The sequence below is a fragment of the Myzus persicae genome, unplaced genomic scaffold (genome assembly GCF_001856785.1).
Source record: "Myzus persicae strain clone G006 unplaced genomic scaffold, MPER_G0061.0, whole genome shotgun sequence".
Classification (NCBI taxonomy): domain Eukaryota; kingdom Metazoa; phylum Arthropoda; class Insecta; order Hemiptera; family Aphididae; genus Myzus; species Myzus persicae.
Genome location: NW_019100802.1, coordinates 723990 through 739924, shown reverse-complemented (window position 1 = coordinate 739924; position 15935 = coordinate 723990). Strand labels below are relative to the sequence as shown.

General features: G+C 27.6%; 4 protein-coding genes across 5 annotated transcripts; 1 reads left to right on the top strand and 3 right to left on the bottom strand.

Moving 5' to 3' along the window:
- Positions 1-2538: 2538 nt before the first annotated feature.
- On the bottom strand, positions 2539-5922 carry LOC111043181 (26S proteasome non-ATPase regulatory subunit 6). The gene is made up of 2 exons (XM_022328078.1): positions 5782-5922; positions 2539-4053 (listed from the first exon to the last, which is right to left on the bottom strand). Exon 2 carries the CDS (start codon positions 4044-4046, stop codon positions 2841-2843), a length of 1206 nt encoding a protein of 401 aa, XP_022183770.1. The 5' UTR covers positions 4047-4053; positions 5782-5922; the 3' UTR covers positions 2539-2840.
- LOC111043184 (EKC/KEOPS complex subunit bud32) lies at positions 4216-5004 on the bottom strand. The gene has a single exon (XM_022328081.1). It carries the CDS (start codon positions 4953-4955, stop codon positions 4269-4271), a length of 687 nt encoding a protein of 228 aa, XP_022183773.1. The 5' UTR covers positions 4956-5004; the 3' UTR covers positions 4216-4268.
- Positions 5923-6063: 141 nt separating the features above from the next.
- LOC111043180 (U3 small nucleolar RNA-associated protein 14 homolog A) lies at positions 6064-12396 on the top strand. 2 transcript variants are annotated; one of them, XM_022328075.1, is made up of 8 exons: positions 6064-6199; positions 6259-6376; positions 6454-6652; positions 7437-7676; positions 7750-8100; positions 9305-10395; positions 10459-10678; positions 12141-12396. In XM_022328075.1, exons 2-8 carry the CDS (start codon positions 6267-6269, stop codon positions 12330-12332), a joined length of 2403 nt encoding a protein of 800 aa, XP_022183767.1. In that variant the 5' UTR covers positions 6064-6199; positions 6259-6266; the 3' UTR covers positions 12333-12396. The 2 variants fall into 2 exon arrangements, with proteins under 2 accessions (XP_022183767.1, XP_022183769.1); XM_022328077.1 differs by having other exon boundaries at positions 6071-6182.
- LOC111043182 (protein phosphatase 1 regulatory subunit 7) lies at positions 12384-15728 on the bottom strand. The gene is made up of 6 exons (XM_022328079.1): positions 15245-15728; positions 15042-15166; positions 14730-14926; positions 13867-14029; positions 12842-13150; positions 12384-12766 (listed from the first exon to the last, which is right to left on the bottom strand). The coding sequence occupies exons 1-6, from the start codon at positions 15264-15266 to the stop codon at positions 12593-12595; spliced, it is 990 nt and encodes a 329-aa protein (XP_022183771.1). The 5' UTR covers positions 15267-15728; the 3' UTR covers positions 12384-12592.
- Positions 15729-15935: the final 207 nt, after the last annotated feature.

Sequence of the window (15935 nt, the reverse complement as noted above, 5' to 3'; positions counted from 1 at the left end):
AATAGGTAAGTGAAAGAGTATGCGTCGGCTTTTAACCATCAATTTCAAGTATGGTTTTTTTTATATTTAGATAATAATATTACAATACTTATGTAACTTGAAATATTATCCAAGTTTATAAACGTGAAATTTTTTGGTGCGCTTTTCAAGTCATATCAACGCTTTTCAACGTCTTATCTCCATAGTTAGTACCTAATTACTACTCTTATTACTTTAACTTTCAACAATACTTTCATATTTAATATTTTATTCACAGTTAATGCTAACTGCCAACAATCTACAGATTTTTCAACTTGATGACACTCAAGAGGATGCCAGATTTTTTTACTATTTATTTGTTACAACAAAGCAAATGTATGATTAGCAGATATATATAATATATAGCCAAAAAGAAAACTTAAACACATTAGTTTTTAATACTTATCGTAAGTTACGCGTGGGTCAAAGAAGGAAAACAAATAGAGCTCCGACATCCTAATCGACCTTTTTATTCTATCCTATGTAAGTCCAAGGTTGTAAACCTATCAACTTGGGGCGGTGGTAAACTCTCCCGATTTTTCAAAATAGTAAACTCTCCCGATGGTAAACTCTCCCGGGTTAATATTATGTTTACCTGAAGTAAATGTGTAAACTCTCCCGGGTCAAAATTATGTTTACCTGAAGTAAATGTGTAAACTCTCCCGGGTCAACTTTATAGTTACCTGTAGGAAGTATGTAAGCTCTCCCGAGTTGTTTAAAATGTTATTGCTACACTACGAGTTGGCTACACTGCAGAGATTGTGATTGACTATTTTTAATAGCAACTTAAATGTATATTAAATTTATTTTATGATTTTTACTAGACCCGGGAGAGTTTACACGTTTTCGTCAGGTAGTACTGGAGTAGACCCGGGAGAGTTTACCATCGGGAGAGTTTACAATCGTCCTCAACTTGGTGTCTTGGTAGTTTCAGTCAGAGTGACCTTTGAAATTCAAGATCCTTTCATAAGTATTCGGCATTGTTAACTTAACAATTCACTCTTCACACTTCCTATTCACCCTCCACAAGCAATTAATTTCTAACTCTCTCCTCCTTTGTCCCTCTTACACACCCAACTCAACATTCACATACCTGCCACACTCACACTTCTTATCTTCACCATGACACCATCTCATACACTTCCAGACTTCCTATTATCACTAGTACCTACAACCTACAGGTCATCGTACCTGATAATCAGTGAAAATATTTAAATATTACTTTAAAAAAATATCATACCTGACAAATTTCCTAATTTTTATCATGATTTTGTTGATAGCTGATATAGTGTTGTACCAGTAGTTACAATACAATTAAATTGAAAAGTTGCTCACCACAATACAAACCCTGATCAACGAACAATATTAAAAGGAAACCTATTGAAAAATAAGAAAAAACATACCTACCCCATGTCCAAATCAAGTTGAATTTTTACTGACGAATACCATCTCAGTGAAATGTTCAACAATATTCTTATGACCTTTGCGGCATTATTACAAATATTACATACCACGATGTAGAGAAGATCTTCCTGCGATCTTCATGTGTATACTTCGAGTTTTTTTGGTTTTAGGACATATTTCTTTTCAATTCCATACTTTAAGATGCGTATTTTAAATAATTTATCATTTTCTCAATATTCTTAATTCATTACAATATTTAATATACAAGTATACAACCAAAATAATGTTGGATTTAAAATATTGTTCAAAATTGTTTTTCCTAGAAACACATATCAAGGATAACAGATTAGATTTATTTTCCGGTTATTTACTTTATTTATAGACAAGGAAAAAAAATAATAAATAAATAAAAACCTCAAAATAGGTAGTGTCACTAATGGGTGGCTTCTTCCCTCAAAAATTCAAGGTTAGGTTACTATTTGTTTACTGCATAAAATATTACCGATACGAGCCGCGGGGACGTCCGTCGCCGACATCAACATTTAAATAAAATATATTTATACAAATAATGTTATTATTTATTAAAAAATAATTCATTTTTTTAATGCATTATTAATTTTAAAATGCATATTTTGTGCATTTTAGTGCATATTTGGTGATTTTTGGAAGTCTTTTACTCTTTATATAATAATAGTGATATTTGCTAATTGTTTCAACTTTCCAATAAAAATATTTTTAAGTTAGGTACAACAAAAAACTAGAATAATTAAATAATTTTATAATAATAATTTATTTAATTTATTATTATAAGAATACATTTTCATTAAAACTGCAATTGCTCACAAAAAAAATTGTGCCTTTATATCTTAAATGGCTGCAGTATTAACTTAAGTTTATATTATATATACTTGATAAAATTATTCACATACATAGGCTATAGTAAGTACTAAATAGTAAATACCTTCATAACCTGAGCAGTATCGCAGCATAGCCGCATAGGCACTGTGCCTAGGACCCACACAATTTTCAAAATATTCTGGAGAAGTGTCTAGGGCCATAAAATGACTTAATCCAGGCCTAGGTATAACCATTTAGGGGTAAAACATTGAGAAATCATTAAAAGTTACAAATTGTTTTTGTAATAATTATAATTGTTTAAACTAGCATTTAACCAAATTTACAATTCGAGTATGATACTATGATGTATGAAAATATTAGAAAAACATTGAAAAATTGTTTAATAGATAATTTACAAGGAGTTAGTCTTACTAATATTTTTAGATAATGTGAAAATACATAATAATAATATTGGATAAATTAGAATTAAAGTAATTAAACATACAAATGCATAATGCATTAACTCAAAATTTTATTTATTTTTAAACACAATCTGAAAAAAAATTCACAATATTTTGTTTTTAGAAATCCATAACTCTGGCCAACTTCTTTAACCTGTTCAACAATATATCGCCTTTTTTCACAGTTGTCTGATATAATATACCTCGTTCCAGTCTAGATTCAGGAGCTCCTAGTTGTAAACTATTCTTGGATGTACTACTGGTCACCACAGCTCCAGCAACATGATCAATCTTGCAAGTTAAACGTCCAGCAGCTGCAAACCTGGCTACTTCTTTTTCCACAAATGCTTTAGTCACACCAAACGATTCAGCCATGTAATCCAAACTTAATGATCTATATGCTTGTAATATTTGCTTATAAGCTAAAAGCCTCATCTCTTGAACATAATATTTATAGTGAGGATGTAACAATGGATCTTGTTTCATGTTCTTTTCAATGCGTGCTAAATACACAAGGAATTTAGAGTATTGACCTTCATATAACGAGACAAAGTAATCTTTCAGTTCCTTAGAATCTGAGTTTAAAGCCTGTGCCATAACACCGTGATGCATGAGAGTTTTTTTTAACTCATATCTAGGAAAAGCTATCATTGACGAGTATACGGTGTATTTGATGATAGTACTGAAATCTGCAAGTTCATAGGATTCAAATGTGGGCACAACGTCTACAAACAGCTTGGCTGCTCGGTTGAAATCCCGTATAGCCAAACTCCAAATACCATCATATGCTTTAAGTTTATTTCTGGCACTCCAGTCTCCACCAGATCCTCCTTCAATTAACTCTGTGGCTTTGTCTATTGCTTTTTTCATTGCCGGTATATCACATCCGTGAAAATATGCAACTCTAAATAGAGCAAACACAGTATCAATTTGCTGTGACTTGGGTACATTTTTCTCTTCTAATTTAGATTCAGCCAGTTTTGTCGCTTCTTCGCGGTCACCAATGGAACATAAATAAAGCAACTTTGCTTGCCATATTCCAGATACTGGGTCATCATCATCTACCATGGTGGGATTTTTTTCTTGTTCAAGTTCTGCCATGCGTTTAGCATTATTAGCAGCCATTTTATCATAAAGAGTTTGGTCAAATATCCATGACAAATCTGTGCATACTTCTTTGTAGTAGGGGGCCATATTATTCTGTACTATACCAGCTAATAAAGATGAAATTAAATCAGGATCTTCTTTAAACTGTGGGAGAGTTAAGCAAAATTTTATCTGAGCCAATTTCAGATATGCTGGCGTAACACCTTCAGCTATGTCCATATTGGATCTGTAAAAAAAATAATACATTCTTTATAACTATAATGAATTACTAAAATAATAAAACCACTTTCCACTCATACTATAAAATATCTACTACAAATGATCATTATAAATAATTACATTAAATTAGGACAGGATAGTATTATTATACTAAAATCAAAACATAAGGTACAATAAAATCATTTTTATTTTAAACAAAATATACAAGTTGTTTTAAACAAACTAGCCAATCATTAGTCGTTTACGACCTCGACCTCGAACATTTTGATATTGATTAAGAACAGCTTTAACATCCAACTCGTAACCATTTTTATAACCATCCATAATTACTGGATGTAAGTGTGAAAAATAAGAATGTGTACTGATAAATGCTCTTTCTAAAACATATAAATCTACGGCCTTATCTTCAATACTTGGATTAAAATGACTAAGGCCAAAATCAATTAACACCAATGTACCATCGTCTTTTTGTATGATGTTGGAAGTCGTTAAATCGCCGTGAAATACTCCAAGAGAATGCATTTTTCCTATAATAGATCCAATGTTTATGAGTAATTTGGTCAAATTGCCATTATCATCTGGTTTATCTTTCATATTAGTTAGATAGTCATTGACTGTTTGACCATTTATATGTTCCATTATTATTTTGTAGTCATTTAAATCCAAAGAATATATAACAGGAGTTGCAATTCCACCTTGTTTACATTTCAAAATAGCTTTCGCTTCAGCTTTTGTGCGTTCTTTTCGTATATTTAAATCCAACAATTTGTTTCTATATTGTCTTGAAAATCGTTCTTTGACAATGGCTTTTCGATCTGAGAAAGTTGTAGTGAATATTTTTGATTCTGCTCCTTGTTTATATAATTCCATGATTAGGATGAGATAGGTATGTGAATTACAATCTGTCATTAAATATAAATTACAGTAAATAATACATAAAATTGATAAAATAAAATTTTTATATTGAATTATAACTAAAATAATTAACTTTTTATTATATGCTTAAACTTAAGTTAATAAAGATATAATATATTAAATATTCAACAAAATCTAAAAATAATAACACTATTTTCATTGTATAAGTAATTGGTAGGTTCATCACACATTTTATATTGATATGCTAAGCAGTTGATAATTTTAAGTTTTCTTATTTCTGACACTTATTTTGAAACTATTTTTCCAATAACACTTGCCCAGCCTAAAGATTATTACAAATTCCTAACTGTTGAGGTGTTGACAAATGTTCACTATGATTAGGTATAAAATATAAAACCACTGGTTATTTTATCAAAATATATTTTAATAGATGTATACTAAACATCTAAGTAATAATTTACTATAAAAGCTGACAAAATTTTTAAGTGAGAATTAAAAATAAAATATTTCTTTAAAACAATTAACTAAATTGACTATTTAGAAAGAGTGCCTAATTATGAATGTTAAAATGAATGGTAATATTATAATAGATACTACCAATATTTTATATTAATATGTCATTACTTCATTTACAAAAATGTAACACAATATTAACAATTAGTAGGTAATATAATAAAATACCCTAAAGAAAAGATTTCTGGAGTAGGTATATAATATTGATTAGATGAAATAAAAAAGCAAACCAAAAGTATTACAAACTGTTCATATTCTTTATAATAAGTATTATGTTTTCTAAATTTATATTTTACTTAACGACCTAAATTAAACTACAAATTAATATATTGTAAAAAGCACTTACCAGTGATCAATTGAATCAATTAAAGAAAAATATACTAAGAATAATTTGATCAAAAACTTGTTTGTTTTAGAAAAAAAATAAAAGAATTCTGTACTTGTGTAGACTGAAGTAACTCTTAAATTTGATTTTGTTTACTTTTTGCATTGTCATTTATCAAAAACATCTTAAGCTAACCTAAAATGATTTTATTAGCTGTACAACCACGGTATCAACTTGTACCTCGGTTATTCGAACAGCTGGTTCACTGATAATTATCTAGTGGTTAGAGGATATCTTAAATTATACTATCACGGAAACTCTGGCTGATTATCACGTGTGTCTTACGTAGAGTGGAAGACTGAAGGGACGCTATTTTCAGAGCAGTAGAATACAGATCGTCTTGTGCATAGAATACAGATTAGGTCTTGTGTATAAAAAGGTATTTAAGGTATTGTGATCGTCATAGTTTTATACATTTAAGTTTTAAATTGTCATTAGGTTTCAATATGGTTAGCTCACTTGCCAAAAACGAAGATGCTGATGAAGACATGGATGACGTTTCATATGAGAAGCATAGACAATTGTTACAGACAATAACATCTAAGACCAAACGAAAGTATGTAATTTAAATAATCTATAACAATCAATAAATGAAATTAAAGTACAATTACTTATTATAAAATGTAATTTAAGAATCCAGCCAACTACTCGAAATGAACCAAGTTTACAAGTATCTGAATTTCATTTGTCAAGTGGACAACAAACAACAAATGTTGATGATTTAACAAATGCGCTTAAAAAAAAAGCACCCCAAATAAGACAAAAAATTCAAGTTGCTAAATCGACCAAAAAGCTATTGCAGAAACCATTGGATAAAGTTCATGCTGAAAAAGTAATATTTGTATAAGGAATTATCCTTATATTATTATTTATCAATATTATGTTTACCCATCTAAAATTATTGAATTGGATACCTACCCTCTTTAATAATAATTTAATTTAACGTACTGCTTACAAATTTTGAAATTAACAGTTAACTACTCTGCTTAGAAGTTGTAACCAATTTACATACAATTTATGCAAATTTATCAGGTTTATATCTCTTACTTGGCCTCTGTGTTGTACATATAAAACATAATCATGCAACTCTTCAGTCTAGAACAAATAATTACAATGTTGTACTTTAGTAATCTGATACAGTGTTAGAATATGTTGTTAATACACACATATGTAGTGACGGTCTATGGGTAGAGGTGATGCAGCCTGATGTACAGTGAGGTGACTAAGAATTAATGGACTCAGTTTCAATACTGTCTACAATATGTGGCTTATTCTCCTTAGCCTCCTCCTCCATACCCAGAAATTCCTATGAATTATTATTTTTTTATAGTAATTATTGATTAGTAGATAGTGTTTTTTTTATTTTTTAAGGAGATGCCATTTAAAAGTGGAGTCTTACACATCTGAATCAATTAATTTAAAATGTATATGTTATCGATCACATGAGACAAACAAAATAAAAATGTGTAAAAGACTTATTGTTTTTTAAACTTAATTTTAACGAAAAACAAAATATTGGCAATACAGTAAACCTGCCAAATTCAAATCTTTTATATTTTTAAACTAATGAAGTAATTGATAAATTAAATAAATATATTATTTTGTTTTTATTACAGATAAAAAGAGCAGTTGCTTATGACAATTTCAAAAAACACATAAGCAGATGGTCTGCTGTTGTTGAACAAAATAAGTCTGCTGATCAATTAAGATTCCCTTTAAGAAGTAGTGAAGTTGAAGTTTTTGATAATCGTATGGTTGATTTTACCCGGGGTTTATCCCACCCTACCGATTTACAAAAAAAAATCTCCTCTGTATTACAATCTAGTGACATTATTCAACAAAAGCAAAAAGATTTAGTAATAATTTTATTTAAATTCAATACAGTAATTAATTATCAATCATCTAAATTTATTTAATTTTAATTTTTAGAAAATGTCTTGGATAGAAAAAGAAAAAGAAAAGTATCCACTAACACTAAAAGAGTTATTAGAAAAACGTAAAAGTATGGCTAATTTCCGGGCTAAAGAATCATATAGACATGCTAAAGCTCACAGACAAAATAAAATTAAAAGCAAAAAATACCATCGATTATTAAGAAAGGAAAAGACAAAAGAACAAATCAAAGAATTTGAAAAATTACAAGATACAGATCCTGTAGCAGCATTGGAAAAACTAAATGTTATTGAAAAGACAAGAGCTGAAGAGCGTGCTAGCTTAAGGCATAAATCTACTGGACAGTGGGCTCGTAACCATGTTGTACGGGCCAAATATGATAAAGATGTAAGTAATGAACGTTTACAGTTTGAATCTGAAGCCCTGAAGGAGAGTTGAAATAATATTTTCTAAAAATTAATAATACACAATTTTGTATCATTTTTATTTTTTAGTAAATGATTATTGTGTATATACTAGGAGGTGCCCTATTTTCATCCACATCTCGCAGTAAATTAGTTTTAATAATTGTTTGTTTGTTTCCAAAAATATACTGCTGCCAAAAAGTTCCTCTACTGTATTAATCTTAGCAAATTACAAGATAATTGTTATTGGAATATTAAAGTATAAAAGACTCATATATTAAACATATTATAAAAATATAATCATTCCACAAAAATCAAAGGTGTGTTTCCAAGCTATGTACAACTACTGTCGGATAAACTGCTACATATTTGATATTTTATGTTATTAAATTTTTAATCCAAGGAATTTTAAAACAGATTTCATTTCATTCTCTTTTGTAAAGTTTCTGTAAAGTTTCAATTGTAGGGTCACTTTATTATTTTACTATCTTTGTATTGTGTCTTTATTATACTGCTGTATATTTAATAAACTATGGTCATACTACTTAACATAACCATGATACTAATAAAAGTTTGGTCTGTACAAATTGATCTAATTTTGTTAAATCAATTTTACATACAATTTATAAATAAAAATATTGTTATGGTTTTATTAATTTACAACATTTACATTTTTATTCAATTGTTGTTTATAAATAATAACTGAGTAGTTTAACTGTACATTTTTCATTTAAAAATATAATATAAAATTATTTTACAATCATTTAAAATGTTTATTATAATATACTAAAAAGAATACTGAATTAACTCACTGTTGTTACTTATCGCAGCATTAATTTTACAACATTAACACTGAAAGATATAAATATAAAATGTTTTTCAACTTTTAAAAATCCTAAAACAATTGTATACTTTACTGTATTCTTATATTTATAATAAGGTAGTACACAAAACAGAGGTAGACCCCATATTGAGATACATCCAATATTCAACATACCTGACATGGATATGAGTCAAGTAAATAATAAATATAATATGATGATTTAAAGAATTTCTTGGCAAATTATAATCTGTTTTCAAAATATTTCTCAAATAACAAGTTGATAAATGCATTTTATGTAATTACCATAAAATATAGACTCCCCTAAATACATATTAATCATCATAATTATATTTTTTTTCTACAGAGCCGGATAGCTTTGGCAGAACAGTTAAGAAAAAGTAAAGAGTTAACTCAAAAAGTACAACCATCCTTAAACGAAACAAATAATTCTGATAGTTCTGATGAAGAACAAATTGAAATTCCTGAACAAGTGGTTGATCCTGATAATCCTTGGCTTGCCGAACGAAAAGAATTCAAAGATTTTATGGCCGGTTATAATAATTTTGTTCAAAATAATTGTGAATCAAAAGACATTAATGATCAATGTATAAACAATAAATTAAATGACAAAAATCATGAAACTAAAGAATCTGAAGAAAGTAATGTAAATGAGGTAAAAACTATTGATAAAATTAAAAAGAAGAAGAATAATAAGGTTAAAAATATTACAGTTCATGATCTTTCTACATTTGACGAGGAGGAGAGTTTTGTTGAAGTTTTAAAAATTGTTACTCCTAAAAAAAAGAAAGTTCATTTTTCCAATGATACTATTAAGTCAGAAACTGAAATTAATGAAAACGATACAAATATGCAAGTCAACTCTAAGGTTTTGTGTGATCAGAAAAATAATAATATTGGTGTAATTAATACAGTTGCTGGAACTTGGTTTGTGTCGTCAGATAATATTAATGATAATTTAAACAAAAAAAAAGTACACAAAGATGTTGAAAACGCATTTAAAAATGTTGAAATAGAATTAAAAAATAAAATTAATGAGAAATTGCTTGATATCAACAAAGTTAAAGTTAAACAGCCTTCTAAAACCGATTTAGTTAAACGTCAAAAACAAGAAACAAAAAGTGATTACTTAAAAATGAATAGTAAACGTAAGAAGGCTGAATTTAATGAACCTTTATATGAAGATAATAGAACATTAGATACAAATAATATAAGCAATATTGAAAACAACCTAGGATCTGCTATTAAAGTTGTTGAAAAACCCATAAAACAAGTACAAAATATAGACCCCACAGAGTTTTTAAAAGTGACTCAAATAAGTTTAGAAACTGAAGAAATGCCTCAGGTAGAAGATCATTTAGATGATAAAGAAGAAAATGAACAAGAAAAGTTGATTGCAGAAGCTTTTGCTGACGATGATATAATTAATGAGTTCAAGTATTAACTATCTAATCGTTTTATTACATTAACATATCTTTCATATAATGGTTTTATACTTAGGGAGGAAAAGAAAAAGCTGGAAGAGCAGTCCAAGCCGAAAATAGAAACAGCACTTCCCGGTTGGGGCAGTTGGGCTGGCCCTAACATCAGGAAACGAGCATTTAAGAAAAGAACTAACATGGGGATGTTCCGAACTCCCGCGAAACCACCACGTAAAGACTTCAATCGAGAAAAAGTTATTATTCATGAGAATGCTGATGATTCTATTAAATCACATTTGGTAAGATTTATTTTCTTTAACTTTGTATCATATAACTAATTAGTAATCGAGGTTAAATTAATAATATAAAAAAAATTAGGGAAACTCACTCTACTGTATAGTATGTGACAATTGTACTTGTCATTGAATAATGGATGTGTTAAAAATTAAAATTTGAATTGAGCATTAAATGTAGCATATGAAAAAAATTCTGGGCTGTTGGTTTGCTACCCTATATTTCTATAGATATTTGATTGTTTATTTATTTTGGTATTACTAATTTTTTTTCTATATTAATAAGGTAGATTGGATTCATTTTTGCTAAAAAAAATTCACATTTATTTTAATATCACTATCTGTCATTAACTTAGACCAGTGTTTCTCAATCAATTCCTCTTGAATAATTTTGTCACCAAAAATTTTAAAGTTTATATTATGTAATTAAATAATAAATGTTATTAATATTGTAAGTATTATGAGTAAAAATAAATAAATTAAGTGTTATGATTATGATGTCAGAGGAATTGAAAAAAATTAAGAAACCGAGGTGGGTGGGTAGCCTTTCATTGAATATTATTTTGTAAAAGGTTACATAAAAAATTGGGTAAATAATATCTTAGGTAAACACGTAAAGGTTAAGATTCATTGAGATAGACCAGGGATGGCAAACCTTTTGAACACTGCTTGCCCCAAGTTAGTAATAACTTTTTTTTTTTTTGAGAGCGTGCCATGAAAAAAATATTAAAAATATTATATTTTGTTATACTATAATTTGATTGTATAATTAATGTATTAGTATAAAAAGGTTAGTTTAGGTTATTATAGATCCCATAATATTATATATTATTAATGTATAATAGTAAAAATTGTCGAGGGCCCACAAAATCTTTTCCCGTGCCACCTTAGGCACATGTGCCATGGATTTGCCATCCCCGTGATAGACCATTATGAATAAGTTCTTGGTGTAAATAGCTTAAAATTACACTTAATATTTTGAAAATGTCATTCTGTATAAAAATTTATATTTGAAGTGATAGGTGGAATGTTCCAAGGTTCTACAATTAATATTTATGAAAAATATTCAAAAGAAATCATAATTTTACATGTGAATTTATGAAATTTGAACTTCAATCTTTCTTTATGAATAATGTGGCTGTATAAATTTTTTGTTTTACTTGATTATTATGAAAAGTACAGGGAATGTTTTACTTTTAACCCCTAAAGGTTAATTTTACTACTGAAAACCAATCTCAAAGGTGATAATTGAACCTTTTCACTGCTGCACAAAGTACCAAAATACACACAAAAAAAAAGCATTGTTAAAAATCAATACATTCATTTTTCTTCTCTGACTCTAAAATTGTAGTTTAAATTTAAAAATAAGGGTATGAAACATTTATAGTTATAAATATCAAAAAAACTGTAAATTTTTTTATCTTTTATATTTATTTGTTTAATAATGTGTATTTATTGCGTTTTATAGGTTTCTGAATTGCCATATCCATTTAAGGGTATTGAAGAATATGAAGAAACAATCAAAGTACCTGTAGGACGTACATGGGTACCTGAGACAGTTTTCCAAAAACTTACTGCTCCCCCAGTTGTTACTCAAATGGGTCAAATTATTGATCCAATTGATGAAAATTCTGTTGTCAAAATTAAATTAAATGATTAATATTTATTTTGAAAATCTTATTTTTATTTAATATAATTAAATATAATTAAGTATGATATATTGTTATATGCTTTATTATGATCTTACATAGTAATACTTCAATTCACAATTATATATTATACATATTTAATTAAGAGCTTTTAAATACACTATACAAATTAATAATAAACACTAAAAAAAACTATAATATTAACAACATTGTATAATGCTATGAGTGAGTTTCATTAATTTAAATAAGCTTTTTAAACAATTTGGATAATTTATCGAGCCAATGTAGCATCAATTTGAGCAATCCAAGGCATAATTAATTTAATTTTCCTTCTGTAAGCACTGTCCTTACTTAATGGATTGTGTTCCAAGTATATAGTTTCTAGTTTTTTCAAATGATCCAAAATTTGAACACTATTCCAATCATTGATTTGATTGTCATTGATCTAAACAAATAATCATAGTTAACATTTAATTTATAATAATTAATGTTATATTTTTGAAGATCTTTTTGTTCTTACCCAAAATTCTTTTAATTTTTGTAAATGTGTTATATTTTCAATTTTAGAAATTTTATTCATAGACAAATCTAGAGTTCCAAGATTAATATTATCTTCAAGGTTTTCAATTACTGCAATTCCATTTTCAGATAGATACAATTCATCCAGTGAAATCAATTTGTTAAGATTTTCAATTTTGGTTAAACTATTATTTTGTAAGCTTAATATTTTTAAGTTAACCAATGTGTCTAAATGTTGTATTTTATCAATTTTATTTTTTCCAAAGTATAATTCTGTAAGCCCAGTGAGACATTCAATATTTTCAATTGTCTGTAAATTATATCAATTTAAACAAATTAGAACAAAGTATCAAAAGAGAAGAATAGAAATAAGTAAAAACAATTTAAAACCTAATCATTATTACATTAAAATGGCTCTAAAGTAAAAGTATTGTATAAAATATAACTAATAAAGTATTAACCAAGGTTTTCAACTTAAAGCACCTAAAATCTTAAAAATGATAACATCTCAAAACAAAATCTCTCCTCGAAAACTTCCATTTTTCTCAAGTATTATACACCTAATACTATGTGTCTATGCTGAATGCATTTTTCTAAGTACAAAACCAAATCATCTTGTCAGTAGCTACTATTAGCATTGTATCAATGTATTAAATATAAAAATTAAAATAAAAGAAGAAAAACTAGTAAAAACCACTAAAATACTTAAAAACAAACACTTTCAAATTTCTTATTTGATATTAAGCCAAAACATATATCAAAAACATTAAGTCCTAAATCCTGTTTATAACATAATATAAGGCATGTAAATACAGAATTTGATTATGTTAGTTAATATCTTGAAGTAAAATTGTTAAAGATCATGTTAGCTCGTGATTTACAAGATAATATTATTGTGATATAACTACAGCACAATGATTACCAAATAAATAGGAACTACAAAGCATACCAAGCAAATTACATTAAATGATAATAATTAAAAGCAATATTTATAACAAAAATTAATTTTTTTTAAATCATTCATACCTTAATTTTATTGTCTCCCAATTCCAGCATTTGTAGATTTAACAAATGATTAACATTTGTAATTTTAGTTATTCGATTACTGGATAAATACAATTTTTCTAAATTGATCAAATGTTCAAGACCTTCAATTTCTTTTATACGGTTGAATGATAAATCAAGCACTCTAAAATTATGAAATATACATTTATATTAGAATTAGGTACATATACCACAGATTATTCCATCTTAGTCTATGGCAAGGCTGCCCAAACCCAGGCCCATGGGCTACAAAGGGGCCCGTCAACATTCTTTTGAATTTTAAATAATTATTATTGTTTCATTAAATTCATCCAATATCCAACTGAAAATCACAGAAAACCACATTTCCTTGAAGCAGATATTTTTCGAAATGTATAATCACAACCACTGAAGCATCTTCAGAAAATGTAATACAATTTTGGAAGTTTGTACCAAAAGAAGACTCCCCTGCAATGTGTGATCTTCCCTTGCAGATTTGGATCAATATATATTTGCGAAAAAGCTTTTTCTACTCTAACCTATGTAAAAAATAAATATTGCAGTTTGTTAACTGTGCCTCATATTTCAGATTTGATGTTATCATTAACACCAGATTCATCACCACCAGATATTGAAAAATTATTAGCTAATAAGTCCCTTCATCGGTATCATTGATGTTTTTTTTTACCTATTTATTTAAGTATTTATGAGTAGAATATAGAACCAAAGATGAATCATAAGTGTAAGAAAGTCTTGTTCGTAAGATGGCCCGCCAGCTAACTGTAATTGAAATTATAGCCAGCTTCCAAAATAAATTGGGCAGCCTTGGTCTATGGTATAAACAATGTATAATTAAATCATATTACTTTAAGTTAATAAGACTGGACAGATTTTCAATTTTAGTTATTTGGTTATCATACAAATCAAGTTCATTAAGAGAAACAAGCATTTGAATATTTTCAATTGTCTTTATATGGTTCCAACGAAGACATAAAGAGCGAAGGTTTATCATATTTTCAAAGTTTTCAAGTTTATCCAGTCTTTGATGATTTAAATCTAACTCCTGAAAAATAACATAAAAATTTAAGTAATGGACTCAAAAAACATTTAAGTACCTATTAATGAAAGATTTGTAATCTGAATCAATTTAAAAATAATATTTAAAATGTAATATTTACTTCAGCATTTTCATTGATTTCCACACTATTTTCTTCATATATAATATATTTTACTCCATTTTCGTCAACACCTTCAGTGCCTTCTTCTTTTTTAGTCATTTTAGTCTCTACATTTGCATTATCTCCTGGTTTGATACATTAAAAATACAGTTAAAAATCAACTTAAACAATATTTTAACATACATTTTTTTTAAAAATCATACCTTTATTGTCATTTGAGTCCATTTTATTTTATTGAAAATAGGTAACAAATAATATAATCCTTCTTCAATAACAGGATTTTATTTACACCAAAATTGTAATTAATCAATGTTCAAGCTAAAGTCCAAGGTCCAATAATCAACTATAAACCAGACAACTTGGGTCTATAATCAATGCTAACCATATTTATTTTATTTAAAATTTTAAAAATTCGAATATTATAATATGAATTAATGAAAATTCTAATCAGTAAAACATAATAGTTAATAATTACGATCTCAGAAAAGTAAATAAACTGTCTACAGCACGGATAGAATATTCTTCGTCCGTGGTCTATGGATAAGCAAAAATGACATGAATTATTTAAGATTATATTATATTTTGATGATAAAATTTTTAACAAACTAGTTGTTTTTTAATTTTACATAAAAAAGATAGCCAGGTAGATATTAGAATATAACCTAACCTAGGCCCAAGCTCCTAGGGTAGACATGATACCTACACAATAGTTTTATCAATGTATTTAAATATTCATGTGTGGCGAATTCAAAAATTTGATTGGACAATATTTTTTATGCGCTCTCGTTTGGAGTATGATTCTATCACGGACCACGGTCTTATTTATTTAATTTATTTTTATTCATTTAATTTATTTATTTTTCGAAGTCTTAGCACATGGATTTTCGTGAATTT

Coding starts and splice junctions, on each gene's coding strand:
- LOC111043184 (XM_022328081.1), bottom strand. CDS start 4,955: ATGACAGATTGTAATTCACATACCTATCTCATCCTAATCATGGAATTA.
- LOC111043182 (XM_022328079.1), bottom strand. CDS start 15,266: ATGGACTCAAATGACAATAAAG. Junction 14,030..14,729: donor TCCAGTCTTATTAACTTAAA/GTAATATGATTT, acceptor TCATAATTTTAG/AGTGCTTGATTTATCATTCA. Junction 13,151..13,866: donor TGGGAGACAATAAAATTAAG/GTATGAATGATT, acceptor TATAATTTACAG/ACAATTGAAAATATTGAATG.
- LOC111043181 (XM_022328078.1), bottom strand. CDS start 4,046: ATGGACATAGCTGAAGGTGTTACGCCAGCATATCTGAAATTGGCTCAG.
- LOC111043180 (XM_022328075.1), top strand. CDS start 6,267: ATGGTTAGCTCACTTGCCAAAAACGAAGATGCTGATGAAGACATGGAT. Junction 6,653..7,436: donor ATAAAGTTCATGCTGAAAAA/GTAATATTTGTA, acceptor TTTTTATTACAG/ATAAAAAGAGCAGTTGCTTA. Junction 7,677..7,749: donor AACAAAAGCAAAAAGATTTA/GTAATAATTTTA, acceptor TTTAATTTTTAG/AAAATGTCTTGGATAGAAAA.